This window comes from Marmota flaviventris, chromosome 18 (genome assembly GCF_047511675.1).
Source record: "Marmota flaviventris isolate mMarFla1 chromosome 18, mMarFla1.hap1, whole genome shotgun sequence".
Taxonomy (NCBI): Eukaryota; Metazoa; Chordata; class Mammalia; order Rodentia; family Sciuridae; genus Marmota; species Marmota flaviventris.
Window position 1 is genome coordinate 50,683,446 of NC_092515.1, and position 27,949 is coordinate 50,711,394.

General features: G+C 40.3%; 1 protein-coding gene, 1 long non-coding RNA gene and 1 pseudogene across 2 annotated transcripts; 1 reads left to right on the plus strand and 2 right to left on the minus strand.

The window, feature by feature from the left end:
• The first annotated feature begins 852 nt into the window (after positions 1-852).
• On the plus strand, positions 853-27,698 carry LOC139702709 (uncharacterized). Its single transcript, XR_011705279.1, has 3 exons — positions 853-1,205; positions 2,041-2,159; positions 27,637-27,698. It is a non-coding gene; the product is annotated as an uncharacterized lncRNA (long non-coding RNA).
• On the minus strand, positions 6,510-10,207 carry LOC114090955 (mitochondrial inner membrane protein OXA1L pseudogene; annotated as a pseudogene).
• Chst4 (carbohydrate sulfotransferase 4) lies at positions 21,892-23,079 on the minus strand. The gene has a single exon (XM_027933300.2). The coding sequence runs from the start codon at positions 23,077-23,079 to the stop codon at positions 21,892-21,894; it is 1,188 nt and encodes a 395-aa protein (XP_027789101.2).
• Positions 27,699-27,949: the final 251 nt, after the last annotated feature.

A 27,949-nucleotide genomic window follows, 5' to 3' on the forward strand; every position in this document is an offset into this window, starting at 1 on the left:
CCCCCATAGATCTCTGTCCAGAAATAAACAGGAAGACTCTGTGCTTTACATAAGACATTTTAGCTTCGCATGTATAGATAATTCTATCCCGCATTACTAAAAGAATTCTGCTCAGTCCTCTTAAATTCCTGAATGTCCTTGGTGTCTACATTTTGATAAATGTGTCAAGTGAACATTCAAACATTTAAAAAGTAGTACATGCACACTGGACAAATTTCATACAATACAAACAAACCCTCTTTCTTTTCCATCCCATCCTCTAGCCATCCAATTCTCCCACCCCTTGAAGGAATGAATACACTCATCAGTCGCCGGTTCATAACCAAGAATATTCTGGGCATATGTAAGGGTCTCCGTGTGTCCATTTCCTTTTTTCCAACCAACTATCACTCAGCTTTAGAATTCTGAGCCCTACGGAGGTCGAAGGAGGGATGACATATTGAAGTGTTCATCACTTCGTGGGTGTCTTCAGATAAAAACACTCTCCCTCCTCCCAGGCAGGAGCTGTTTCCAAACAAACTTTGATATTTAACTTTCAGTGGCTTTCCGGATACTAGCATCTGAGTGTCATGAGATAACACTAAGAACACATTACAAGATCGGAGACAAGGACTCTGCTGTGAATTCACCTGTGCCCGAACACCGCCTATCAGATGACTCACTTCGAAAACCGCAGAACAGCTAGCACAAAGTGTTCCACTCCTCTCCCTAGCAACCCTCGACGCCTGTTGTAGATACTACCGCTGCGCGTCAGGGGGGGGCTGCGGTGCTATGGCGCATGCGCGGTCGCCAGGGACCGCGCGTGTGTTGTGGCGGGTGCCCTCCAGTGCGCAGGCGCAGATCCCCTCGGGCGGTGAGGTTTTCTGGCTCTGAGCAGCTCCTGGTTTTCTTGGGTAGAGGGTACAGTTTTGTTTCCTCCTTTGGCTTCCTCGTGTCCTAAGTTCTGTTGCGAGATTCTCTTCTTCCTGTGCTCCCAGTTTGGGTCTCGTCTGGCAGAAGGTTTCCAGGAATTTGACAAATCATCCCTGAGCGTTGTACACACCTGTTAATCTATTTCCAATCTCGGGCCAGTCCCTGCAAATCCAATGAATTGAGAAGCCGAGTAGGAATTCCATTTACCTGGTGTCAGTTTCCAAAAGTAAAAGACCTTTGGAACTTAACTCTAAAGAATCGCGTCTCTCATGGTCCCCAGTGCCTGCCATATGGTAAGACCTCTACTCAGAACAAAGAATCCGGCCTGTCCTCCCTCTGGAGATGGCGTGCATTCTTCCTTGAATATGTGCCTACTTTTCTAAAGAAGCCTCTGCCTCTGAGGGGAAAAAGAAATCCACCTTTTTGGTCTTGTCAAAGATAAAGCCACTAGTTAAAGTGAAGACAGGTTTTAATCGGTAGTATGCTGTTATAATAGGGAGGATTCCAGCATGAACTGAACTGAACTTCAGGTTGAACCGAGGTGATAGTAAAGGAATAGGGGAATGGAGTGGTAGTGAAGGAATGGGAACTGGGAGGTTCAGCATTGGGGCAATGAAAAGTTACAAAATAAGAAGGAAGGGGTTGGTCCGTGTGCAATCCATCTAGGTTCACTGTTAAATGGAGATTAAGGAAGTTTGGCTCCCATCTTCCCAGAGAGGCTGAGAGACAGGGACACAATCTCAGGTGGTGGCTGGAATAAATAATAAACTCTTTTGACAGCCTTGAGATTTCTCAGGCGGATGTTTTAAGCAGGTCCTGGGTGTTATAGTTTGGCTCTGGAATTCTCCCAAAGACTAATGTGTTGAAGGCTTGGTCTCCAATTTAGCTTTGCTCAGAAGTGGGACTCTTGGGAAGTGATTGGATCATGATGGCTCTGATCTCATTTGGATAAATCCATGGATGGATTAATAATCTGATTGTATTATTCGGGTAGGTATGGAAACTGTAGGAGGTGAGGACTCATTGCAGGAAGTAGGTCACTGGGGCATGCCCTGGATGGTTATATCTTGTTCTTAGCCCCTTCCTCCTCCTCTCTGTTTCTAAGGTCTCTCCCTCTCTCCTTTTCAGATGCTTGAGGTAATGATTTTTCCTTCACCATGCCCTTCTGCCATGATGTTTTTGCCTTGGAACCAACTGACCATGGACTGAAACCTCAAAACTCTGAGCCAAAATGAATCTTTCCTTCTGTAAGTTGATTTTCTCAACTAATTTTGTCACAGCAGTGGAACACCTACTAACACACTCGGTCATCCTGGGGCTGTGGTACAGAGCTGTTAGAAATTGCATTAGTGTTTTGTTCAAATCCCTGGAGGTTAGTTGAGAAAGGACTCAGAAGAACCTGGCTGGAATTTGATCAAGGAGAGATTCTTTGTCACACTATGTACTCACACATTACTATATACAAAGGGCTGTATTTTAATTACCCTAGAGTTTGAATTATTGTATTCGTTGGAGAAGAATGGAGTTCCTGGAACATCTTACTCATACTCTTTATTTATTGTATGTTTATAGACACATTTCATATGTCATAAACATGAAAATCCAATGCTATTGGCCAAACTGTTTCTTGGTACCTTCCCAATAAGCTTTTTTTTGTTGTTGTTTGACATTCACATTGAAGCATATTATGTAGGAGGTAATGTTCAATTCCTCAAATAAAACAATCTGTAGAACTAGAACATGGCTATCTTAATATTTGTCAATATTTCAAGCACAGAATTGAATTCTCATTCCTCGAGACAGTAACCTGATAATTAATATTCAAAGCATTTTCATGTTATGCTGCATTTAAAAATAAAGCCATAAATGTGTTCCTTTGATAGTGTCTAAACTTAGAACAATAAAAAGATTAGTATGGTACTAATACTAAAGGATATCATAGCAATATTCATCAAACCAAATTCAACAGCACATTAAAATGAGTATGCATTCTAACCAAGTGATCTTTATTTCTAGGATGCAAGGATGGTTTAACATATAAAAATCACTCAGTATAATATACTACATTAAGGGAATGAAGGACAAAACACATAAAATCATCTCAACAGATGCAGAAAGAGCAGTTGACAGGATGCAATATCTTTTCACTGAATGATTAAGAATAGAAGACATTATGTCCACAGAATAAGGGCTACCTACAAAAGGCCCACAGCTAACATATTAAATGAGAAAAGACTGAAAGTTTTTCCTCTAATATCAGGGAAAAGGCAAGAATCCCTGCTCTCAACACTTCTATTCAGTATAGTATTGGAAGTCCTAACCAGAGCAATTAGACAGAAAAAGAAATAAAATTCTCTAAATTAGAAAAGAAGAAATAGTTTCTGCTCATAGATGACATTGTCTTGTATGTAGAAAATCCTAAATATTCCACAAAAATTGTTAAAATAACTAAATTCAGCAGAGTTGAAGGATATCATAGCAATATCATCAGTTATATTTTTATACACTAACAATAACAACCCCAAATGAAATTAAGAAAACAGTTAATAGTAGCATCAAAACAGTAAAAATTATAAATCAATCTAATTAAGAAAATGAAAGACTAATATAATGAAAACTATGAAATGTTGGTGAAAGAAACTGAAGAAGACAAAGAAATAGCTTATGCTAGAGGACTGGAAGAGAGTATTGTTAATATATCTGTGATGGTTAATCTGCATTATTAACTTGATTGGATTGAGATAAACCTAGGATTAAGAGATTAATGGGTGTTTCCAGAGACATTGGCATGTGGGACAGTAAACTGAAGGGTAGATTTGCTCTGAATGTGGGCAGCACTGTCCTGTAGCTAGGAAACCCAGAAGCAGCAAAGTGAACAGAGGAAGTCGTAGAAGATTCAAGCTCTGTTATTCTTAAGCAGGTGTGTCTATTGCTGATACCATTGTGTGTGGATGTCAGACCCAGCTTCTTCACTTTTCCATTGTAAAGCTATTCCTGAGGGAGTTTCCATTCCTCTAATCTTGGATGAGGCCGCACCATTGGTCCCTCTCATTCCGAGGCTCTAGCTTCTTGGACTGAGCAGCTACTGGTTCTTCTGGTTCTCTAGTGTGCAGATAGTCATTGAGTAACTGTCCAGCTTCTGATGATGTAAGACACCCTAATAAATCCTGTTTTGTAATGGTACACATACATTTCCTATTAGTTCCATTCCTCTAGAGAACCCTACCTAATACAGATTTTGGTACCAGAAGTGGGGGCTTTGCTGTGACTATACCTGACCATGTGTTTCAGAAGTGTTTGGAACTGGTTTGTGAGAGAAGTTTGGAAAAGTCTGGAGGTGCAGACTAGAGAGGCCTTAAAATGTTGTAGGCAGAATTTAGTGGGCAATTACGGTGGAAGCTCAAAGGACCGGAATGCCAACAGGATGGTAAAGATTGTGTGCATAGGTTTCAGACTTTTTGTTTTTATTGCTGGGGATTGAACCTGGGGTTTTACCACTGAGCTATGTCCCCAGCCCTTTTAATTTTATTTTCCGACAAGGTCTTGCTAAGTTTCTGAGACTGGCCTTGAATTTGTGATCCTCTTGTCTCAGTCTCCTGAGTCATTGGGATTACAAGTGTGTGCCACTTTGCCCAGCTCATGAGGTTTCAGATGGAATTGTGAGGACTCTATTGGAAACTGGACTACAGGTCATTCATGTTACATTCTGGCAAAGGACTTGGGTACATTTTGTGCATGTCCTGGGTATTTCAATGAGGATGAATTTAAAGTCATGGGATAATTAATTGGGTGGAGGAAATTTCAAGGCAGCATAGCATTTGAGGAGTGGCATGAGTATTGCTGGTAGCTTTTGGCTAGGTGTACTGTGAGAATTAGGATAAAAAAGCAGAGCAGAAAGATTTAAAATATTTGTAGTTTAATCAGAAAAGTACATATAAAACTGTGGTTGCTAAACATATTAGAGCCATTAAAGAGAAACCAAGTTCTTTGCACAGAGATAATAGGAAAGTTGCCTTGAGGGCACCTGAGGAATCAGTAAGATCCCATTATTCACAGGCTCAAAGGTGTAAAAATGAAGACTCATTTGAAAAACTTTGCTTTAAGAAGAGACTGTAGGAGCACCCTGCTGCCACAGGGCCACCTAGAAAGATATTTCCCCAGGATTTGGTTCACTGTGCTCAGTCATCCAGGCACTCAGAGACCACTACAGCCAGAGTCCAAGCAGGCCTGCTACTGTTCCAGTTGGTGGTGGACCTTGGCTTCATCCACATTGGTGCTGGTTTCAGAGGAATGCAAAATGTTGGAGTTAGGGGACCAAGGAGGCTTCCACTGAGATTTCAAAGGAAGGCCTGGGAGGCCAGGCAATGTGTGAGCAGGGTGGGAATGCCTGTGAGTGGCCCCTGAGAGGGCAATTATGAAGCTGTGAAAGTGAAACTGGAGCTGCATTGAAGATCCCAAGATCTTAGAGATGCCAGAAACACAGAAAGTTTATTGAAGGTCACATCCAGACAGTGAGAAGAGATAGCCCAACAGAGAGGACATGTGAGCTACATACCTCATTAACAAGCCATACTATTATTCCTAAGACAATTAAGACTAAAGCTACTAAAATATTTAAAACTAAACAACTAAAGTATAGAAAATAAAAAAAAAGAAAAAGACATACTACACGAATTATAAATCAAACAACTTTTTGGAACTATTAATTGTCAAGTATTATTTATTGAGTAACATTAATAAGGACAAAAATTTGACTCTTATTATATCACAAAGAAGAATCCTGTAGGAAATAGTATAATTACAAACAAGTATGCAACTAACATATAGCTGGAAAAATACAAAGAAAAAAGAAAGAATTACAATGAAGAACTGACAATATGCAGTCATCATGGAAATCTTTTTTTAAACATAAATCTCTCTCAGCTTCACAGATCTTGCAAACTAACAATATATGTTATATGTGGTACATATATGTATTATATATATGTATGTGTATTGTATTTATATGTATATATGAAATCCTATAACCAAAATGGAATGCCCATTATTTAAAAATTGAACATTTACCCAAAGTTAATCAAGTATAAAGTCCCAATAAATGTCTATGTGTGCATTTCTTTTTTTTTCCTTTTAAGTTTTTGCATAAAAACATCACCTTTCATTCTTAATTTTCACTAAAAATCTGAGTAATCTATTTCTTGATGGAAATGGAAATTGTATAGGTTATCAAGAAATGTGGTTATAATTCTCAAATACAATCTTATCAGTCATTTCTCTATGACCACAATGCAAATGTGGCTGGAACACACACACAGGGTAGAAGTGTAAGGTCTTAATGCCAGGTAAAAACGGTCAGATACTTCCCAAGAGCATGGGCTATCAAAAGCAATCTTGACCCAACCTATTCATTTCTCTGAAGTACACAATCCATTTCTCTGTTTAATAAAGTATCAGGAAGCAGCATGTAGTACAGAGGTTTCCTAATCCTATGGAAAGGAAGATTGCTTGGCTCCCCTGTACTTTTATATGCAGGAATAAGAGTTTGTAGTGGAATCAGTTTTTAAAATGAACATTTCCATATCCTACAGTTCCTAGGCCTGATACAAGGACAAAGCCTCAAGTCTGTCTTTAGGATGGTTCTTTGAGGAGACAGAGTTCCTGACAGAATGAGCAGAGAACACAAGTCAGCCAAGTGTGTCACGCCAGGGCTGCTTTGACTTTGGTTTGTTGCTGTTGTTGGTGTTGCTGCTGCTGGGGGTTTTGGGAGGGTGATTCTTTTCATGTTGTAGTAGAGGGTTGTGGGTAAAGGTCTGCTGTAAGGGACCCCTGGCTGCTAGCTCCAAGTGGTTCTGCATGCGTCGTTCACGCTTATGGAGCTGATGTGCAATTTCAGCATTCTTCTAGCCTTGTTTGAAGCTCTTTATGAAGCCTTCCCGGGGAGGTAATTTGTCAGGGTCATGCACAACATGCTGGGGTATTTTAAGTACAGTGCGTACAGTAGCCGGAGGCAGGCTACTTGGCCCAGGGAAAACATATTGGAGGAGAGCCAGTACATGAACACTGCCGAGGGGAAGTGGATGGCATGGGCAAGACTGCCAGGGGCTCACTCTGATAACATTTCTCATCCACTGAAGGTCAGAACTTTGCACACCTGTGTCAGCACCTAGCTCTAGGACACCCCACATTGTAGCAGTGACTACTATCCATAACATGTAGATGGGATCAGATACAGTGAGATCCTGGAACCACCAGAGGCCACCTGTCTGCATACTGAGCACAGGAAGGTTGGCCATCTCTCTCAAGGCAATGAAGAAGGAGATGAAGACTAGTGCCTGAGTCAGAGCCAGAATGAGGGGTTTAAAGAATTTAATATCTTGCTTTTTCTGGTAAAGTGTCATCTCCTTGGAGGCCCTGTAAAACTCAGCATTGTCTCCTGCCAACTTGGCCTCTCTGATTCTAGTGGAAAACTTCTGGATCTCTGGCAAGTAGTTGTGAATCTTGGCTGCCTCTCGCTGGCCCTTCACGATGAGAGGAAAAACGAGGCAGCGGGCAAGGACTGTACATGCTGCAATGGCCCCCCACCAAGGAAGGCCCAGGTTAACATGCATAAATTCCAGGAGGTTCTGGGTCAATCCCACTGGGGTGTATGACCCTAGTCCCAGTTCAGCGAAGCTCTGTTCTGCAACAGCGTGGATTATATCTGTAGTTCTTCCAGAAGCCACCTCAGGTACTGCTGTGGGTGAAGGAGTTGCAGGAACAACAGGAGGTACTTGGACCTGGGCTTCTGCAAATGAAATAGCAGAGGTACTGAGGCAGCGGTGGCTGGAGATTATGACGAGGACATAATGCGGCTGCCTGCAGCCGGGGTGGCTTAGGACCTGGAGCCCCTCTCTCAGCGGTTTCCACGGCCACTGCGAGGACCTATGATACTGTGGAACTAATCAGATGAAAGGATAATGGAATGTCTATGCTGGAAGCAGAAGGCCCAGCGTGAGGCCACAGGGTATTCACTAAGATCACCCCTCAAGAAGCAGACAGCTTGCCATCCAGGCGAGCACATTGCTGCTTTGCTCTCGCAGACTCTATGTGTGCATTTCTAAATCATATTGATCTTGCCAATTTATAAAGTTTATATAAATACTTTAAATGTTTGTTAAATTAATCATAATGTTAGAAAAAGAAGACCAGCCGAAATATGGGTTTAGCATTTAAAGGAATTTAATTTTTTTTTTTTTTTTGGTGGTACTAGGGATCAAACTGAGGGCCTAGGCTATGCCAGCCAGTGTTCTACCACTGAACTACATCCCCAGTCTCTCAAAAATTTTTAAAGAAAAAAATCCTGCAATCTTATTAGTGTGCATTCATTTCTTCACAGTGGGAAACATAACTTTTTCTTGTGTTTTATCCAAAAGATCAACATTATTTCAGGGTTTAACATTTTGAAAGTTGGGGATATTATTATGGAGTCCACATTTACAGGAAGTACTTAAGTTTGTGAATTAGAGCTAGATGGGGTGACCTTGTCATTGTTGGTTCATTTGAGGGTACAAAGTGCTTATTTTTCCTGATTGGTGTTTCATAATGGAAGCAGGGCAAAGTGTCATTTGGGCTTCTGCACTGGGAAGAATAACATATTTCTAAAAAAACAACTGAGATAGTTCTGTAAATAGCAGAGTGATCGTGTGTACCTGACTAGTTGTTCATGTGTTTCCTAAAGTTTTGAATTCTTGACTATGAAATTCTAAAACAAAAAAAAAAAACAAAAATAAGAGTATAGTTGACGCTGATATATTCCTCACCCAGATTTAATGATTATCAGGATTTTGCCATGTTTGTTCTTTCCTCACTTTTCTTGTTTTCTTTTTTAAATATTTTTTTAGTTGTAGATGGACTCAATACCTTTATTTTATTTTATTTATCTTTTATATGGTGCTGAGAATCGAACCCAATGCCTCACACGTGCTAGGCAAGTGCTCTCCCACTGAGCCACAACTCTAGTCCCTCTCTGTACCATATTTTATATCTGAAATTGTTTCTCTCTCTTTTTTTAATATTTATATTTAGTTGTAGTTGGACACAATACCTTTATTTATTTATCTTTTATGTGGTGCTGAGGATTGAACCCAGTGCCTCACACATGCTAGGTAAGCACTCTGCCACTGAGCCACAACCCCAGCCCCTCTCTTGTTTCCTTTACTGAAAAATTATAAATAGCATCAATTCATTTCCTCCACACACTGCAGTTCACATCTCTAAAACCCAATTTCTTAACCATGATGCCACATTGCATCAGATATTTAGGTATCTCTGCTTGCCTTCAAAATGTCTTTTAATGGTTTCATTTGAATCAGAATCCAAAGTTCAGACATTCCTTTTTTAGTTTTGTGTCTCTAAGTCTTTGTTGATCTAAAGAACCTTCTCTTATTTCTTATTCTTTTCTTCTCATACCTCTGACTTGGTGCAGAAATGAGTGGCCTATAAAATTTCCCATATTCTGGATGTGTGTGTTTGCTTCTGTGTGGTGTCATTTAACGTGTTCCTCTAGCTCCATACTTCCATTAAATAGATTTTAGCTCTAGAGCTTGCATTTTCAACAGGGGAGATACTGGAAACTTTATGTCTTCCTTTTATGATGTTGTATCTTTATTTTAATGCTCCCTAGTTGATGTTGATGTAGTTTGTTTTAGTCTTTGAAAGTATTTTACTGATTATCTTTCTTTGCAACAGAAATATGGACTGATGTGACAGACTGCTAGATATTCCCCAGTACCCTTCTCTCTTCTTTTCCAGTATTAAAAACTGCTGATCTAACTGGCCAGGATCACTTTTCATGTGATTTTCTCAATTTGGGGTTTCCCAGACCATTTAGGAAGAATACATTCAATGTCAAAGCCATGAGATGGAATGTTTGTAAATCTCATAAGAGAGTTTTAATTTTTCTCTCCAGAGGCCAGAGCAAGGACGATTTCTTTTTAATCCATCATTTCATCTAAATTTAACATGGCTTAGGTTTAATATGAAATTGCTGTTTTCACATGGTCCTGACTCTATTGGACTGTTAGGATGTTGACACCCATGAACTCATGCTATAATTCTCCTCCTTTAAAACACAGCTACATTACTTTATATCCTTTCTGGGCCCTATCCTTTGTTTACTTTGGCCCTTGACATGTGGGAAATTTCAACATCTCTGTGAATAATCTGGCCAACACCCTAACTTTGCAGCCTCTTGCCTATTCTGAACCTGAGGAGCTATGAATTCTACTCCCAAAGCCATACCTTTGCTCTTCATCATCATCCAAACTAGACTGCAATATTTTCACAATATTAAATCCTGATATATAATTTGCTGATCATAATCTGTTTATCCTTCAGCTTTCTTGCAACCTTACACTTTGCACTTTAAGCCCTCTAATCTCTTTATATATTTCCTCTGAAGTCCATTAGTGCCCCTGTGTTGTTAAAACTTCTTTTCCTTTCCAGTGGACATTCCATGGTGCAGTATTCCACTCACATTCTTTCTTTGCTTCCTACAGTGTTCACTGTACGAAGCTCTACCTGGGGTTAACGTAATCCTGATGGCTCTTCATTTTTATACTTAAAAAAAAGGCAAATGGGCATTGTTTTGAAAATACATTATCAAGTACTGGACAGTGCTTTCTAGGAAGTTGTGAATTGGAGGTGGCAGAGCCACATAATGGGAGGAGCCTAGAGAAGAGCCATTTACTGACTATGTTGTTTATTTCAGCAAAAGAGAAAATTTAGTTGTGTTTTAGCCATCACACATTTGGGAATTTTTAAAAACAGAACCATTACTTTAACTAATAAAACAGATATCATTTTTTTTTTTTTTTTGTAGTGGGAATTGAACCCAGGGGCACTTAAGCACTGAGCCACATCCCAGCCCTTTTTTGTATTGTATTTAGAGACAGGGTCTCACTGAGTTGCTTAATGCCTTGCTAAATTGCTGAGGCTGGCCTTGAACTCGAAATCCTCCTGCCTCAGCCTTCTGAGCCTTAGGGATTACAGGCATATACCACCGCACCCAGCACCATTATTAAATTTTATTTTTTGTTAGGAATAAGAAAATTATATGTATAAACAGTGATATAATATTTTGTTCCTCTGTTTTAAAATACATTATCGGGCTGACGTTGTGGCTTAGCAGTAGAGCACCTGCCTAGCACATGCAAGGCCCTGGGTTTGATCCTCAGCACCACATAAAAACAAATAAACAAAATAAAGATATTGTGTACAATTAAAAAATAAATATTAAAAAAATAAAATATATTATCAATTACATAATTTAAAATAACACACACTTGAGTTAACATTTCATCAAAGGAAATATACAAGTGATTGACAAGCATATTAAAAGGATGTTTGACATCATTGGTCATTAGATAAATGTAAATCAAAGCCTCAATGAGATACCACCTCATACCCTTTAAGTAGGCTATAATAAAAAAACAAGTCAGAAAATAACATTACTGTTATTTATTACTGGCAAGAATGTGGAGAAGAAGAAACCTTGATTAATTTTTGGTTGTAATGTAAATTGGAAAATAGTTTGTTGATTCCTCAAAAAAGTAAATATAGAATAACCATATGACTCAACAATTCCATTTGTAGGTTTATACCCCAAATAATTGAAGGCAGGTGTCCAAATAAAACTTTCATCTGAATGTTCATATAAACACTATTTACACTGGTCAAAAGGTAGAAGCAACCTAAATGTAAATTAATAGATTTAAACAAATTATGATATATACATATCATGGAATATTCAGTCATAATAAAGAAATGAAGTACTGATACATGCTTCAGCTTTGGATGAGTCTCTAAAATAGTCTAAGAAACCAGAGGTCACATATTGTATGATTTCTTCTCTGTGGAATATCCAGAATAGGAAAATCCATAGAGACAGAAAGATAACTAGTGATTGCCAGGGACTGGGCAGGGAGAGGGAATAATAAGTGGGTACTTAATAGGTGCAGAATATTCTTCTAGGGTGATGAAAATGCTTTGAAAATAGAAAGAAATGTTTGTGCTAAATGCCATTGAATAGTACATTCTGAAATAGTTAATATTATGTGAATTTTGGTCCAATTAGAAAAGAAAAATGTAACAACTATAAAACTAACTCAATAAGTAAATAAAAATTAACTACTTGTAATCTTCATGCTCAGAGATTCTATTGCATAGAATTTGCAGGGAAATGGATGGCATTAGAGCAGATTATGCTAAGTAAAGCTAGCCAATCCCTAAAAAACAAATGCCAAATGTCTTCTTTGATATAAGGAGAGTAACTAAGAACAGAGTAGGGATGAAGAGCATGAGAAGAAGATTAACATTAAACAGGGATGAGAGGTGGGAGGGAAAGGGAGAGAGAAGGGAAATTGCATGGAAATGGAAGGAGACCCTCAGGGTTATACAAAATTACATACAAGAGGAAGTGAGGGGAAAGAGAAAAAAAATACAAGGGGGAGAAATGAATTACAGTAGAAGGGGTAGAGAGAGAAGAGGGGAGGGGAGGGGAGGGGAGGGGGGATAGTAGAGGATAGGAAAGGCAGCAGAATACAACAGACACTAGTATGGCAATATATAAATCAATGGATGTGTAACTGATGTGATTCTGCAATCTGTATATGGGGTAAAAATGGGAGTTCATAACCCACTTGAATCAAAGTGTGAAATATGATATATCAAGAACTATGTAATGTTTTGAACAACCAACAACAAAAATTTAAAAAAACACAAAAACTTAACACCAGAAAATAAATCACCCAATCTATAAATGGGTTAAGGAACTGAACAGGCACTTCACAGAAGAAGAAATACAATCCATCATCTCTGACAATTAGAGAAATGCAAATCAAAACTACTGTAAGATTTCATCTCACTCCAGTCAGAATAACAATTATCAAGAGTACAAGTAGCAATAAGTGTGGATTTTTTTAATCAAGAAAAGTTGTTGAATTTTGTTGTGTTTTCTGCATCTACTGAGATAATCAAACGATTTTTATCCTTTATTTTCTTTATTCTCTTAACATGGCATATTATACTAATAAATTTTCCAATGTAAGACCAACTTTACATTCCTGGAATAATTCCCACTTGGTTGTGATATATAGACCTTTTGATATGTTATATGAGTCAGTTGGCTAGTTTTGTTAGGCTTTTTGCATTGACATTCATAAGAGATATTAATATACAGTTATTTTTGAGACAGATCTTGCTATGTTGCCCGGAGGGGTCTAAAATTCCTAGACTCAATTAATGCTACCTCCTTGGCCTTCTGAGTGCTGGAATTACAGGATCATGCCACCACACCTGGGTAATATATAGTTTTTTGTGTGGGGGTGATTGGTTTGTCTGGTTTTTCTATCAGGGTAATATTGATCTTATGGAATGTATTAGGAAGTGTTTTATCTTTTCCTATATTTGGAGAGAAGTTGAGAGAATTAATAATAATTGTTTAAATGTTTGGTAGAATTTATCTGTGAAGCCATATGTTTTGGGGGATTTTCTTAATGAGAAAGTGTAAATTACTAATTCAATATCTTTACTATCATAGGAGTTTTCAGTTTCTTCTTGAGTTGGGTTTGGTAGTTTGGGTCTTTCTAGAAATTTGTCCATTTAATCTAAATTATCTCATTTTTTGACATGTTTGTTTGTAATGATCTCTTATAACCCTCTTTATTTTTTTAAGTTCAAGATTAATGTCCCTCTTTCATTCAGTACCTAGTCTTGTCTCTTATTTTGTTGATCAATCTAGGTAAAGCTTTGTCAATTTTGTTGATCTTTTCAAAAACCAAATTTGGTTTCAATGATGAACTTAAAAAATGCTAACCAGGGCTGGATGCTGTCGTGCACGCCTATAATTCCAGTGACTCAGGAGGCTGAGGCAGGAGGATTGCAAGTTCAAGACCAGCCTCAGCAACTCAGTGAGACCTTGTCTCAAAAGTTTTAAAAAAGGTCTGAGGATGTATCTCAGAGGTGAAGTGCCCCTTAGTTTAGTACTGAAAAGGTAAAAAGCTAACTAGATAAAATAGTTGATGGATGATCGGTGGAAGAAGTTAAGGATAAAATCTAGGTTTTTGATTTGGCAGCATGTTGAAAGTGGAAAAGAGAACCAGAAGGATGCAGAATAGTGTGGGGTGGAGGAGGGGAAAATCTTGAATGCAATTTGGACCTTGAGTCTGAGGTTCTGAGGGTCTTTGATAGAGAAACTTCAATTAAATTTAATTAACTTGAGCTATTTGCATGCAGAATGCTAAGGTCATAGTTTGGTTAATGATGAATCAAATAATGGACTTCTCTTCCTGCAGCTCAGCCTGACATAGAAGAACAGAAACGTTTATTCCTTCTTGTTCAACATTACATTCTCTGCAGTTATCCACTTAAGTCAGTATTGGTTTTGGGTGGAACAATACTAACTTTCTGAAACGTACCTCATTTAATGAATGGTAGCTCCATGTGCCTATTGCACTTATCAACTCCTGTCAAAATATTTAAAAAACAAAAAATTAAATAGCTTCCTATTGGTTCTTCCAGTTGCAGAAGAAGTCAACTTGAAAACTGTCCAGGAAGATGGGGCCAAAGGCTATCCCCAATGGTGAGGGTTAGAGTTGGCAGGGCTGGGTTTGGATGGGGCAGCAATCAGTTAATTGTTTTTTTTTTTTTTTTACTATTAGTAATGTCCAACATTTTTATAGATCTTTACAGTTTAAAAATTACTTATATGCATGTTGACTTAATGACAATTATTGTTGAACAAGGTATATAGATTGGGGGGATGACAATGAAAAGACATGTTAAAAAAGAAAGTGAGGGCCTGGGGAAGGAGCTAAAAAGTATTGGTGGGTGGTGGAGTGAGCCATTCTCTGCCTGCCTCTCAATGCTGGGGATTAAATCAGGGTCATGTGTGTGATAGGCAAACACTCTGCCACTGAGCTACGTCCTTAGCCCTTAAGCCATGTATTCTCATTGAAAGTGATATTATTGCCAAGGAATGAAAAATGGCTCTGGGGGGGATAAACTTAGATATTATAATGGCTTATAATCCTTCAATGGGCTCTAGTACATGAACAGATGGAAAGATATACCTGTGATTATTAAAATTTCATTGGGGGTGATGATTAAGAAAAAATATCTAAAATGCTCACTGAGTCAATAATAAAAAAAAGGTGGAGAAACACTGACGACATCCTCTGGTGCCTAGAGAACTTTTTGACATTCATGACCGATTCCTCTGTTCTCAGACATGTTAGACAAATTTGTCTTTGCACATCTGCAGCTGGCTGCACTGGTCCTGCTCACTGAGGCCCTAAATAACCATGTTTAAAGCCCCTTTCATCCTTTGAACACAGTGCCTGAATTAGGGTGGATGTGAGCCACAGCCAGGTAGGGCAGAGAGCAGCCCGTGAGTGACTGGTCCCTGGAAGCCTGGCTGCGCATCACGTTCTCTCCTCAGGCTCTTCTCCATCTCCTGAGATGCAGCTCTGTATTTCTGGATGCCTGCTCTACCACTTTACTTTTGAAGTGGCTGCCAAAAGAGTGGGTACCAAAAAAGCCTTGGTTATGGCATCTTTCCAGTCACGACACTTGGGCACAGGGGCTCATCCATTTGAACAAGAGTGAATGTGATGGAAGAGAGATTCACTTGAATCATCAGATCTTTGTCTTTATTCATGGTTAATGTGGAGTTAGGTTTCCCAGCAGCTACGCTATCATTTGGATCACATTTTGTTGTTGTTGTTGTTGATGTTGTGGAAACTGTCCTGTCCTTTCTCAGCATCCCAGTCCCCTACTCACTAGATTACAGCAGACCCCACCCTCACCAAGTTATGATAACCCAAAAATGCCTTTAGGTAAATAAGTACGATTATTTACACCAGTTAAAATAAGATACTAAAAGACAGAGCCAAATGTCCCCTGGGGGACAAAGTCCCCTCTGGTTGAGAGCCACTGATGTGGAGAACCCAGATGGTCATAAAGTATCAGTCTCTTCATCATATTGGTCTGATCAGAAATTTTGCCACAAAGGGTTTGAGGTTTGTTGTTAAGCATGGCCTTGATGAGAACACAGTATTATCAGAAATGGTGGATGAAAGTATTGTGACCACAACATTCACAACAATCACTGGGTGAGAACTTGCTGAGGATGTTCCACATGTTAACTATTAGTCTTCCCAACAACTCTAGATAATCAGTGCCATTTTATTCTACCCACCCTACAGCTGAGGAACTGAGACATGGGGACCTGCCTGAGGTCACCTGGCTGGTAACAGCAGAGTCACCCAGGTGGCAGAGTTAGTGCTCAAGCATTCATGAGTGCATGATATCTCTGTCCTGCTGTCTTTCCTGTAAAGTCCGTACTTTATCCTTCACAGACCAGCACGGTACTGAGCACATAATAGCTTGTCATGACAACCAATTGGCTTTTGTCTGTTTTGACATTGGCATTTACTGGGGCACACACCCCTGTTTCCAGAGGGTCCCTGTTCAACCATTCTTCCCTTGGTGATAACGTCTCTTATGTGTCTATAAAACAGCACTCTCCTTCATTTTCTAGCCCTTTACCCCGTTTTAGCCATCCCAAGAGTACTTAGCACAGTACTTAGCCTCCTCTTAGTACTTATTGTTTGTTCCCTTGCTCTTCAACAGACTAAAATATCTCTTGAATGAAAGGAGGGGCTTTATTCTACCAAAACTATTATACAGATTTAATGCAATTCCTATTAAATCCTAGTGACATTCTTCATAGAACTAGAAAAAGCAATCATGAAATTCATTTGGAAAAATAAGAGACTCAAAATAGCCAAGGCAGTCCTAAGCAAGAAGAGTGAAGCAGGAGGTATCACAATACTAGACCTTAAACTATACTACTGAGCAATCGGATCAAAAATGGCATGGTTCGGCTGGGATTTGGCTCAGCGGTTGAGCACTAGACTAGCACGGGTGGGACCCGGGTTTGATTCTCAGCATCACATAAAAAAATAAATAAATAAAGGCATTGTGTTGTGTCCATCTACCAAAAAAAAAGATTCTCTCTCCCTCCCTCCCTCCCCCCCTCCCCTCTCTCTTTAAAAAAAAAAATGGCATGGGTATTGGTACCATAATAGACATGTACACCACTGATACAAAATAGAAGATGCAGAGACAAATCCATATAAATACGGTTATCTTATACTAGACAAAGGCGCCAGAAACATACATTGGAGAAAAGATAACCTATTTAACAAATGGTACTAGGAAAACTGGAAATTCGGGGGCTGGGGATGTGGCTCAAGCGGTAGTGTGCTCGCCTGGCATGCGTGCGGCCGGGGTTCAAGCCTCAGCACCACATACAAACAAAGATGTTGTCTGCCGAAAACTAAAAAAAAAAAAAAATATTAAAATTCTCAAAAAAAAAAAGAAAACTGGAAATTCATATGTTGCAAAATGAAATTAAACCTCTATGTCTCACCCTGCCCAAAAATCAACTCAAAGTAGGTCAAAGACTTAGGCACTGGAACAAAGACCCTGCACCTAACAGAATAAAATGTAGGTCCAAATCTTCATCATGTTGGCTTAGGACCTGACTTTCTTAACAAGACTCCTAAAGTTCAAGAAGTAAAATAAAGAATAAATAAATGGGATGGACTCAAACTAAAAAGCTTCTTCTCAGCAAAGAAAACAATCAGTAATGTGATGAGAGCCTACAGAATGGGAAAAAATCTTTACCACATGCACCTCAGATAGAGCACTAATCTCCAGCATATATAAAGAACTCAAAAAACTTAAGATACAAAAAACAAATAATCCAATCAATAAATGGTCTAAGGAACTAAACAAACACTTCACAGAAGAAGAAATATAATTGATCCACAAATATATGAAAAATGTTCATCATTTCTATCAATTAGAGAAATACAAATAAAAACTACTCTAAGAGTTCATCTCACTCCAGTTGGAATGGCAATTATCAAGAATACAAGCAATAATAAGTGTTGGTGAGGCTGTGGGGGGAAAGGTACACTCATACATTGTGTTGGGACTGCAAATTGGTGCAGCCAATATGGAAAGCAGTTTGGAGATACCTCAGAAAACTTGGAATGGAACCACCATTTTAACCTAGCTATCCCACCCCTCAGTTTATACCCAAGGAACTTAAAAACAGCATACTACAGGGACACAGCCACATCAGTGTTTATAGTAGCTCAATTCACAATAGCTAACCTTTGAAACCAACCTAGATTCCCTTCAACAGATGGAAGGATATAGAAATTATGGTCCATATAAACAATGGAATATTACTCAGCCTTAAAGAAGAATGAAATCATGGCATTTGTAGGTAAATGGATGGAACTAGAGAATATTGTGCTAAGTGAAATAAACCAATCCCCCCAAAAACAAATGATTAATGTTTTCTCTGATAAGTGGATGCTGATCCATAGTGGGACAGGGTGGAGAAGGGAGGGAGGAATGAAGGAACTTTGTATTTTGGAGAGGGGAATGAGGGGAGGGGTCGGGCGGTGGGGATGGGAAGGATAGTGGAGTGAGAAGGCCATTTTTACCCTATCTATGTATGTATGGTTGCACTACTGGTGTGACTCTGCACTGTGTACAGCCAGAGGAATGGGAAGTTATGCTCCATCTGTGTACAATGTGTTGAGATGCATTCTGCTGCCATATGTGACTGATTGGAACAAATTTTAAAAATCGGGAAAAAAAATGAAAGGAGGGGCTTTGCCTGCTGTGTTCACTGCTATAACCACAACATCTAGAACAATCCTTGACATAGAACAGATGTCCATTAAGCATGTGAATGAATGAAAATACACGTTAGCTGAACGCTACATTCATACTCTGGTTATTGGTTACCACTTTTCCTCAGTATTCTTATAAAAAGATAACTCTCCTCTGAATGACCAGGGAAATTTGTGCAGAAGAGGAGCATAATATTGGGGCCAGACAGGAGGGTCAACAGAAGGGCTGGCATCTTGGGGATCCCAGATTAATGACTATCAGAGATTTATTGTTAACTGGCTGTGGCACTCTCATATGTCCATTTTTAAAATTTTGCTTCATGGGTCTATAGTAATTCAATAGAGTCATGATAATATAGATAGTGGAATTAATTTTTTAGGCTTGTATATAAATCATGTAGTAATTCTAAACTATTTTAGAGAAAAATTAACAGATAATACAAGGCTATATTTTTTTTTTACAAAAATTAGTCAGTTATACCTCTCTGTATAGCTCTAAGACTATTATTCATATGTTGAAAAGAATATAATTTTAATTAACGTGTACTAAGAATTTAACAATTGCTCTCATTATATTGAAAAAGAAGCCACATAGTAATTACAGGTAGGAATGCAGACACATTATGACCTGCTTTTGCAGCTCTTCTAGGAATGGTGTACCAACCCCTCCCCCCCCCCAAAAAAAAAGGGAAATACAGAGAGTCAAAGCCTCTGTGTCTCAAAACTATGACTTTCTCACTCTCCACAAAATTACTTTGAAGTTTTGGGACCCCATTCTCCATTCTACCCCTGAAACTGTAGGACTCGGGAGAGCTTGCTCAGTTTCCCTTTTACAAAGATGTAGATTGCCATCCTGCAGTTAGGCATTTCTCTCAGATTTGAGAGAGCTCATTCCCTAAACCCTGACAATTGGGCCTGAAAAATTTAGATCTGGTTCATCCTCATCTAGGTTTAAACTCATCTTTAGATCCTGTACAGGTGAATAGTCTAAGAAGGCAAAGAAAAGCCTCTCCACCGTTGGGGTTTGGGATGGTACAGAGACCTCCGAGTTAGAAAGGATGCACCTGGAGGATATTATCCGCTATACTCATCACCAGTGTTCAGTCCATACGTACCCCACGCCCCACAGGGAGCACACTACCTCCCTAACCTCTGATTCCTAGTGCCACCACCTGAAGACATCATGGGAAACTGTCCCTTTGCTCTCCAAAAGTCTCTTTCAACACTGGGTGAGGTTTTAAAGAGGTCATAGAGCATGATTTTATATTGCACACAGTTTTATGGTATATAAAATGCCATGATAGTATTATTATATATTGTTTAAACTTTTGGAGGTGGGATAGAATGCTACACACAAAAAATGAATTTAGACAGAGCTGTCCAGGAGAACTTTTGCAGTGATTGAAATGATCTACATCTGTGCCTAGATGTCTGAGCCTTAAAGGACGTCTACTACTTGGTATATAGGAAATTTAAAGCTGTGTTAAAGTGGATCTTGAATAAGACCCTTAGGCTTCCACATGGCTAGTATCTTTCCTTGTCTCAGGATGGGGGGATCCTTTTGGAGAGGGACAGCAGACAGCTCTGTACTTTAGCATCACATAGAAATGGTTTCCAAGGAAGTTATTAACTTTAAAACAGTTAGGCAGGGACTGGACTTTCAGAGGGAAAATCAGAAATGGTGGGTCTCTCACAGCCTGTTCCCTCACTGGCCCACATCCTTCTGTGCACATCTGCTGTCTTGGAAGATTGACACTGTTTTGGAAGTTTACAGAGGCAAGCCTTTTCATGGGAGCTCCTACACTCTTGAGGAGTCCCTAGAGTGGCTTGGGTTTGGACAATAGAATAAATTCACTCCTTTAAAGTCACATATATACTGACTTCAGCCAATCCAACTGACAAAGATAATTGCTCGAGTATCTTAGATGATGGAGCCACACAGGCACCACTCAGCTCAAGGGAATGGGGAAATTCAGTTCTGACATTAAGGAAACTTATGTAGTGAGAAACACATCAAAAGGTGGAAATAAGTTGGGTGTGGTGGTTCACACCTATAATCCCAGGTACTTGGGAGGCTGAGGCAGAGGGATTGCAAGTTTCAGGCCAGCCTGGACAACTTAGCAAGACCCTCTCTCGAAAAATATTTTTAAAGGGCTGGGAGTGTAGTTCAGTGGTAGCAATGGTAGATCACCGAGGTTCAATTCCCCAGTGTTCAAAAAGAAGACGTTAGAAACAAAAAGAAAGATGAAATGAAAAGGTCTCTCAGATTTGGACAATTAAGACATTAAAAAAGTCAGGTGAGGCATATATTGATACTGAGGACTTCTGGCTGAAGGATCAGAGTAAAAGAATTATTTGCTCAGATCCTAGGGTGATGCATTTGGCTTTATTATAACTTATGCCTTACACAGGAAAGGGCTAAGTGGCTGAAGAGGATGTAGGCTTAGTTCATCATCTGACACCAAATATTATTGTGGCAATTTTTTATATATATGGTTGATAGATAATAACAAACATAAAAATCTATAAAGATGATTATGTTCTTAGGTTAGGCTCCTGTAAGGATGAACATTTACTACAGGTAGAAAGGGAAAATTCCAAACAGAATCTTATTTTAGAATTTTAGTATTAATGGATGGCAGTTTCTTGGATCAAAGTCTTCATGTGATAGGAAATGCTGTGGGAAAATGACATCCAAACAGAGCCCAGCTATCCACTGCACTTCAGAACTTGCCCTGTTGTACAGAGTCTGTTTAGGGTTTGTGATGGCTGCTAGTTGTTCTGGCCAAACCCATACATAGGTAAGCACCCAACCCTGTTTCTGATTCCCTCTTTGAATCCGCTGGGAACTGTCTCTCTGTGGAATGTGCTTCTGAACTCTTCAGTGAAAGACCCACTTCCCTGGCTTTTACTTTCTCTCCCCTTCCCAGTGGGTAAAATGAGAACAGGGATGTTTATGGACTTACTCCACTGATATTGTTTGGTGTCTAATGGGCCTCCAGGCCACCAAGTCTCTGAGGTATTCACAGATAGGAAGATCAAGAAGAGAGGCAATCCCCCATGTAATTGATGGGATATGCTGCTCACACCAGGTCCCTGAGTCTCTTTTCTGGACAGGAAAATAGCACAATTCCTCTGCTGGAGCACATGTGGGCACAACTCACACCAATGTGCACAACTGCAGACACAGTTAAGGCTCAGAAGCATTCAGAGAATGTGGCTGAGGTTAGAACCAAGTGGGGACAGAGCCTTCTCCCCCCTGGTAGACTCGCTCAGAGGGTTTCCAGGTAGACAGAAGATCCAGGGAGAGGTTGCTCTGCTCTTGTTTGGATCTGACCTGGAGGTAGCCCAGCACATCCATAGTATCACCACAGACTTCCTGAAGTCGAGAAACCTTTTCATAAGGCAAGGACCAGCGCCAAGCCTGGGAAACGTTGAGGGCATTCCTGGCATTGGTGTGGAAGGCATGCTCTCCCATGCCCTTGCCCCGGGTGATGTTATACACCCAGTTCTGGAGATGGGGCAAGAATTTCAACCCCACATATTCATACATCCGGGAAGTCTGAGCCAGTGGAGCCCGGACTAGGTCTTCATAGCGGATGAGCAAGTAGCGCTTCTGCAGAGCTTTGGGCAAGGACTGGATGGCCTTGTATATGTCCATCTGGCTTTTGCAGATGATTTGCATCGTGTAGTATGGATAATCTTCCTTTTTGAGTTTCTGCCAATTCTGCCCCATCACAATATGACTGTCAATCATGAGTTCTGCTGTGGTGTGTTCTCGGGAACGGAACACAGCCCGCGGGTCCCGGACCAGGTGCACGATGTGCAGGTTGAGGGAAGGGTCTATCAGCAGCTGGTAGAGGGGCTGCAGGTTGAGGAAGCGCACCTCCTTGAGTACTACGTGGCTGTAGGAGCGGCAGGCCTTCTCCACCACGGTGAAGGGCTGTTTGTTGCACAGGATCTTGCAGTGAGCGTGGAAGGTGATCTCCTCCCTGGGGAAGAAGTTGCAGGCAGGTGGGGAACACAGTGCCCGGCTGTGCTCCCACTGGAAGAGACTGGACTGTTTGAGGGGACCAGGTTTCATGTAGGCATCAAAGACACTCATGTCACACAGAAAGACAGAACGCAGTAGATCCCGCACGGCCATGTGCAGACTCCAGGCAGTGCTCTCGGTGAAGGTCATCCACACGTGCCAGGCTGGCTCCATTAGGTAGAAGACATCTGGGTGCTGCCCAAAAACCTGCCCCACAAAAGAAGAGCCAGAGCGCCAGGAAGACAGGATCAGCACATGCACAGGCTTGGGCTCCTCCTTTCTAAACAGGGCGCTGTGGTTATACATGTGGAAGAAGAGAGCAAAGACAGCCACCTGGGAAACCAGGAACAGCAGGAGCCTCATTTTTTTGAGCAATATCATTGTGCTGAAGAGGATGACCCTTAAGGAACAAGCAGAAGGGATTGAGTCAGGCTGCTGTTTTGGTGCCTGCCTTCCATTCTCTTTCTAGTCAAAGCCACCTTCTCCCTGACACCTTCCAAGGAGCAATGTGGAAAGCTAGAACATTTGTGCAACCAGTTGCACAAATTCCTGTCCTGACCAGTTCCTGTTCCTTGCAGTTAGTGTGTCGATAAGTTTTATATATTTTGGGGTCTTTATTTCCTCCCCCTGGTCTTTCTTGGGTTACCAAGAATTCCTGAACTCAGCCAAGTTTAATCAACATAGGAGAATGACTGCAGCGGGTACCCTGGTGGCTGTATGCCTTCACATAGGCCACAGAGGCAAAGCTTAATCTCAGTCTAACCCAAGTCTTGGTTGGATACCTTGAGATTCTCCTGAAGCTTAAGGAGAGGAGCCACCCAGCAAGGAACACCCTGAGGACATTTCTCAGCCGACACCCCCAACTTGAGGGAGATTGCCTCAAGCTCTTTTGTCATCTCCTCCCCCATTTTTCATTAAGCACAGGACTTTCCACTTCAGTTCCCTGAAAAATTGAGCTGCAGGTTATAAAACTGCTTGGCTTTAGAATTGTATCCTCAGCAGCAGAACCAAATGCCCATGATACCTGTCATCCGGTTCTCTCTGATTTCGTCTCATCTTATGGGATAAGGACATGGGGGAACTGATCCAATGATGACCTTGGGTCTGTATAGGTAATGAACAATCTATCTATTTCAGTTGCATTGTTGGTCTCCTTACCAGCTGACTCTGAAAGTGTGCCAAACAACCCTCAGCTGTAATAGTGATCCTTATGGCCATTTTGTCACTGTGCTGCTGCTTGTGGAATGCTTGGCCACTCAACACAACCTATTCAGGGCTGCTCAGTATGGTTGGGCAGATAGTGCATTGCACGACCCTAGGGCATGCCATCTCATCAAGGATTTAGAAACTTATTATAAAAAGTTCTGTAGGTGATCTTAAAGTATCTTGGTCCAACAAGGTAAATATTATAGGATAGTTTTCCAGTTGCTAGATATAAAATATTTAAAGAAAGGATTTCCATTTTGCACCAAGGTTCATATAGACTGGGAGCAATCTTGAACATATTCTTGTGACATTCAAGGGTTGCTTCATATGAAAAGACTGTGCCAGATTTTTTTCCTTTGGAGATTTTAACTCTTTCCCACATGACTATAGATCATTTGGGGCAACTTCTTGACATAAATAACAATTTAGAGATAAAATAGCTATTATATATAGTACAAATATTATTAGCAGCAAGTTGCTAATTAGCATAACCCTATATACCCAAGAAATTCTCCCTTTTAGTTTTTATATAGAAGAGAAACTATTTCTGGATAGTAACTGGAGTTAGATGTAGAGTTTACAATTTTCCTGGTGATGAGTTTTATCACCAAGTTTTTTAAAAAAAGTGTTTGATTTTGTTTTTGTTTTTTGGGGTACTAGGGATTGAACTCAAGGGTACTCGATCACTGAGCCAGTCTTTTGCAGTCTTTTACCATTTCAGATGCCTCAGTAATGACCTTTATGTTTACACACCATTGCACATGTGTGTACACAAGCTATTGTATTTTATTTAGAGACAGAGCCTCACTGAGTTTCTTAGTACCTTGCTAAATTGCTGAGGCTGGCTTTGAACTCACAATCCTCCTGCCTCAGCCCGAGCCACTGGGATTACAGGTGAGCACCACTGCATCCAGCTAAAAAAAGGTTTTTGATAGGTAATTCTCACTTGGTTCAAATTGTTTCAAAAAGTATCATTCTCATGGATATTCCATAGACTCAGAATTTAAAACAGGGCATTCCTAAGATTCTGCATGCAGAAGAAAAGATAGGGAGTGCTTACCAGTCCGCAGCCTGGTCCGTCACACCCAGTCTTTAACACACATGACAGAGGAGGGAAAATTTTTTTGACAAGGAGTTGTGTCTGTAAGGGAAGTCTGTAGTCACATTTTAGAAAGCCTCTAGACCTACTGTAAATAGGGATAATGATATATCTTTTAAAGGGTCACAGCTTCCCCCCCCCCCCAAGGGAAAAAGAACAAGAATTTACTAGTTGCTGAACTGGTAACCTCTTCTCTATTTACTAACAGCTAGTATTTATATAGCTTGTAGGATATGGTGAAAAATCTACCTCCAAAAATCTGTCCCCCATCTGCCCATTTCTCAACTTGTCCCTAACATAGCAATTGGGTTTATTTTTTTATGTGTAATTTCATTTGCTTTATGCATTCCCCCAAAAGTTCAAATGTATATATTTTCTTATTTTTTTCCCTCTTTAAAACACAAAAAATATGGGGCTGGGATTGTGGCTCAGCGGTAGAGTGCTCGCCTATCAGGTATGAGGCCCTGGATTCGATCTACAGCACCACATATAAATAAATAAAATAAAAGTATTGTGTCCAACTACAACTAAAAAATAAATATAAAAATTGGTTAAAAAACACAAAAAATAGTAAGTTATTCCCACTGTGATGCACTTTTTTTTTTTTTAACTTGTGAACATGTCTTGTGGGAAGCTTTCCCTGGTAGTATATAAGGCATTTCCTCATTCTTTTTTACTACACAGATTCTATTATATGGATATACAATGACTTATTTAACTCATTTTCTTATTGATGGGTTTTGGCTTGCTTTGCAGTCTTTTACATTTCAGTGCCTCAGTAATGACCTTTATGTTCACACACCATTGCACACGTGTGTACCCTGAAGTGGAATTGGCAAGTCAAAGAGTATGTGCATGCTAAGTTTTGGTGTCTATTGCCCAGGCAGCCTTCATACTGCTCGTAAACCATTCTCTATGTCCAGAGCTCCAGAGATATTTGAGAATGGCTTTTAGAGGAGGAAGATGTGACTCTTAGAATTTATAGCTTGTTTCCTGAAGAGGTAGAGCTTACTTTGCCAGCTCATGGGCTTCCCTTGGAAATCCCCTGGACCTTCTGGGAAATGGGTAATGATCCATGCCAGGCCTTGTGTGGCCGTGGCAGAAAATCCCCTTTTCTTCCATCCATCACAACAGTGCTCTTCCTCAGGATGTGCCAGAAGGATCCAGGGAGGATCTTCTTTCTTTTGTGGCCAAAACAAAAACAAAACTAGACAAATCCCCCTCCTAAAATAACCATGTTGCTCTCTGCCTGGGAAATGCCAATGGATGGTAATTCCTGCCTTGTAGACTTGGCCCTGTGGATTAGAAGAAGGCCAACTAAGTAGGCTCCTAGTTCTTAAACTTGAGTTCAAGAGGAAATGATTAGAAACTAGAATGTTACTGATAATGGTCAAAGGATGCCCTCTCCATCCTCCACCCAAGACAGATGCAACTTGAACAAAGAGCTTCTGCTTAGGGTAACATGAGCAAGAGAAACAGTTTAGAACAAAGAAAGGAAACCATGGAGCAAAAGAGAGAGGAACCTAAGGAGAGAAGAACTTGACATGTATGCAATTATAAGGAGACTGTTGGTAGAATTTTATACACAGGGCCTATAATGACTTTAGGAAAAAAGCTGATATTTCTTGGCAATTAGGAGAGCAGACACCTTTCAAAGTAAGTCCTCCCTCCCTCCATCCCAGCTGTAGGCTAATTTTGTCCTGTGGGGCTCAATGGAAATGGCCTTGTGCCTTCTTTGCCTGCCAGCTCTGCTCCTGGCCCCAAGCCCATTCCCTCTGCAAGCTGGAGCTTGACCTTCTAACTCTGTTAGAAGTTGTCCATAGTTCTCAAGAATTCCTACAGAAATCCTCTAACTTCTTTCTTTGATTTTACTCTCCATGAGCACTTTCCCTGGCCAGAAAGAACATGCTTTTGTGAAGTGAGTCCCACTTTGGACAACACATGGTGGGGCTGCCCAGGCCACCAGGAAACACTCTAGGGTATTCTGGCAAAGCTCATCTGCAGAGACTGTAATCAGCAGTGGAGGTGGATGCTTTGGAGCCCTGGCAGAGGTGAGGGGCTGTGGGTCACCAGTGTGCTTAGGGGGGCTCAGTGGAGAAAAGGAGACTCTTCAGTTGATCCTTGAATTGCACTCTCATTGCCAGAATTCCCAGCTTGCTCATCTCAAGCAGGGCCTTGGACAGTACCCTTCCTCTTCTATCTCTCAGCTCTCTCCCATCATCCACTGCTGAGCTAAATTATATTTCTAAAACACAAGTGTATCACTCCCTGCTGAAAAATCCTCAATAACTTTTCAACATATATAGGGCTAAATCAAAATCCCCAAATCTCTCACTCTGGGTCCTTCATGGCCTGATCTTTGATTTCCTGCCACTCCCCTTCTTTTTGGTACCTTAGAATCCAGACTCAACTTTAAATTCTTCCAAAACTTCCCTATTATTTAGGAGTCCCGAGACCTTCAACTACAACTCTTCCAGAGTCAGCCGACCTTCTTCCTTTAAGAAAGTTTTTCCTCCTCTTTCCAAATGTCCCTCTAGCATCCATCCCACTCTAGAGGAATTAGCTGTATGTGAATGTCTCTTCCCACTGAACTGCAATACTTTAAGGGAACGTCTGTCTGGTTTTTCTTACAGGTCCATAACAATTTGGCGAGTGATGAGGATTCCTTAAACACTTTTCAAATGAATGAAGAAGTAAGTAGTAAGAAATCAGTAAGTAGTTGAGTGTGGGAGGAGATATCATCAGTGTTAGAAGCAAATAACCCAACAAGCTCCTTCTCGAAACTGAAACTTATCATTTTATAGAATGCATACAGAAATCTTTAGTATCAATGACTACATTGAGTACTAAAGCACATAACCAGTACTTTCTCAGGTGTGGTATTAATAAAATCAGGTGCATAGTTTTGATATGAGATGGCACACTAAAAATATTTTCCTACACTGA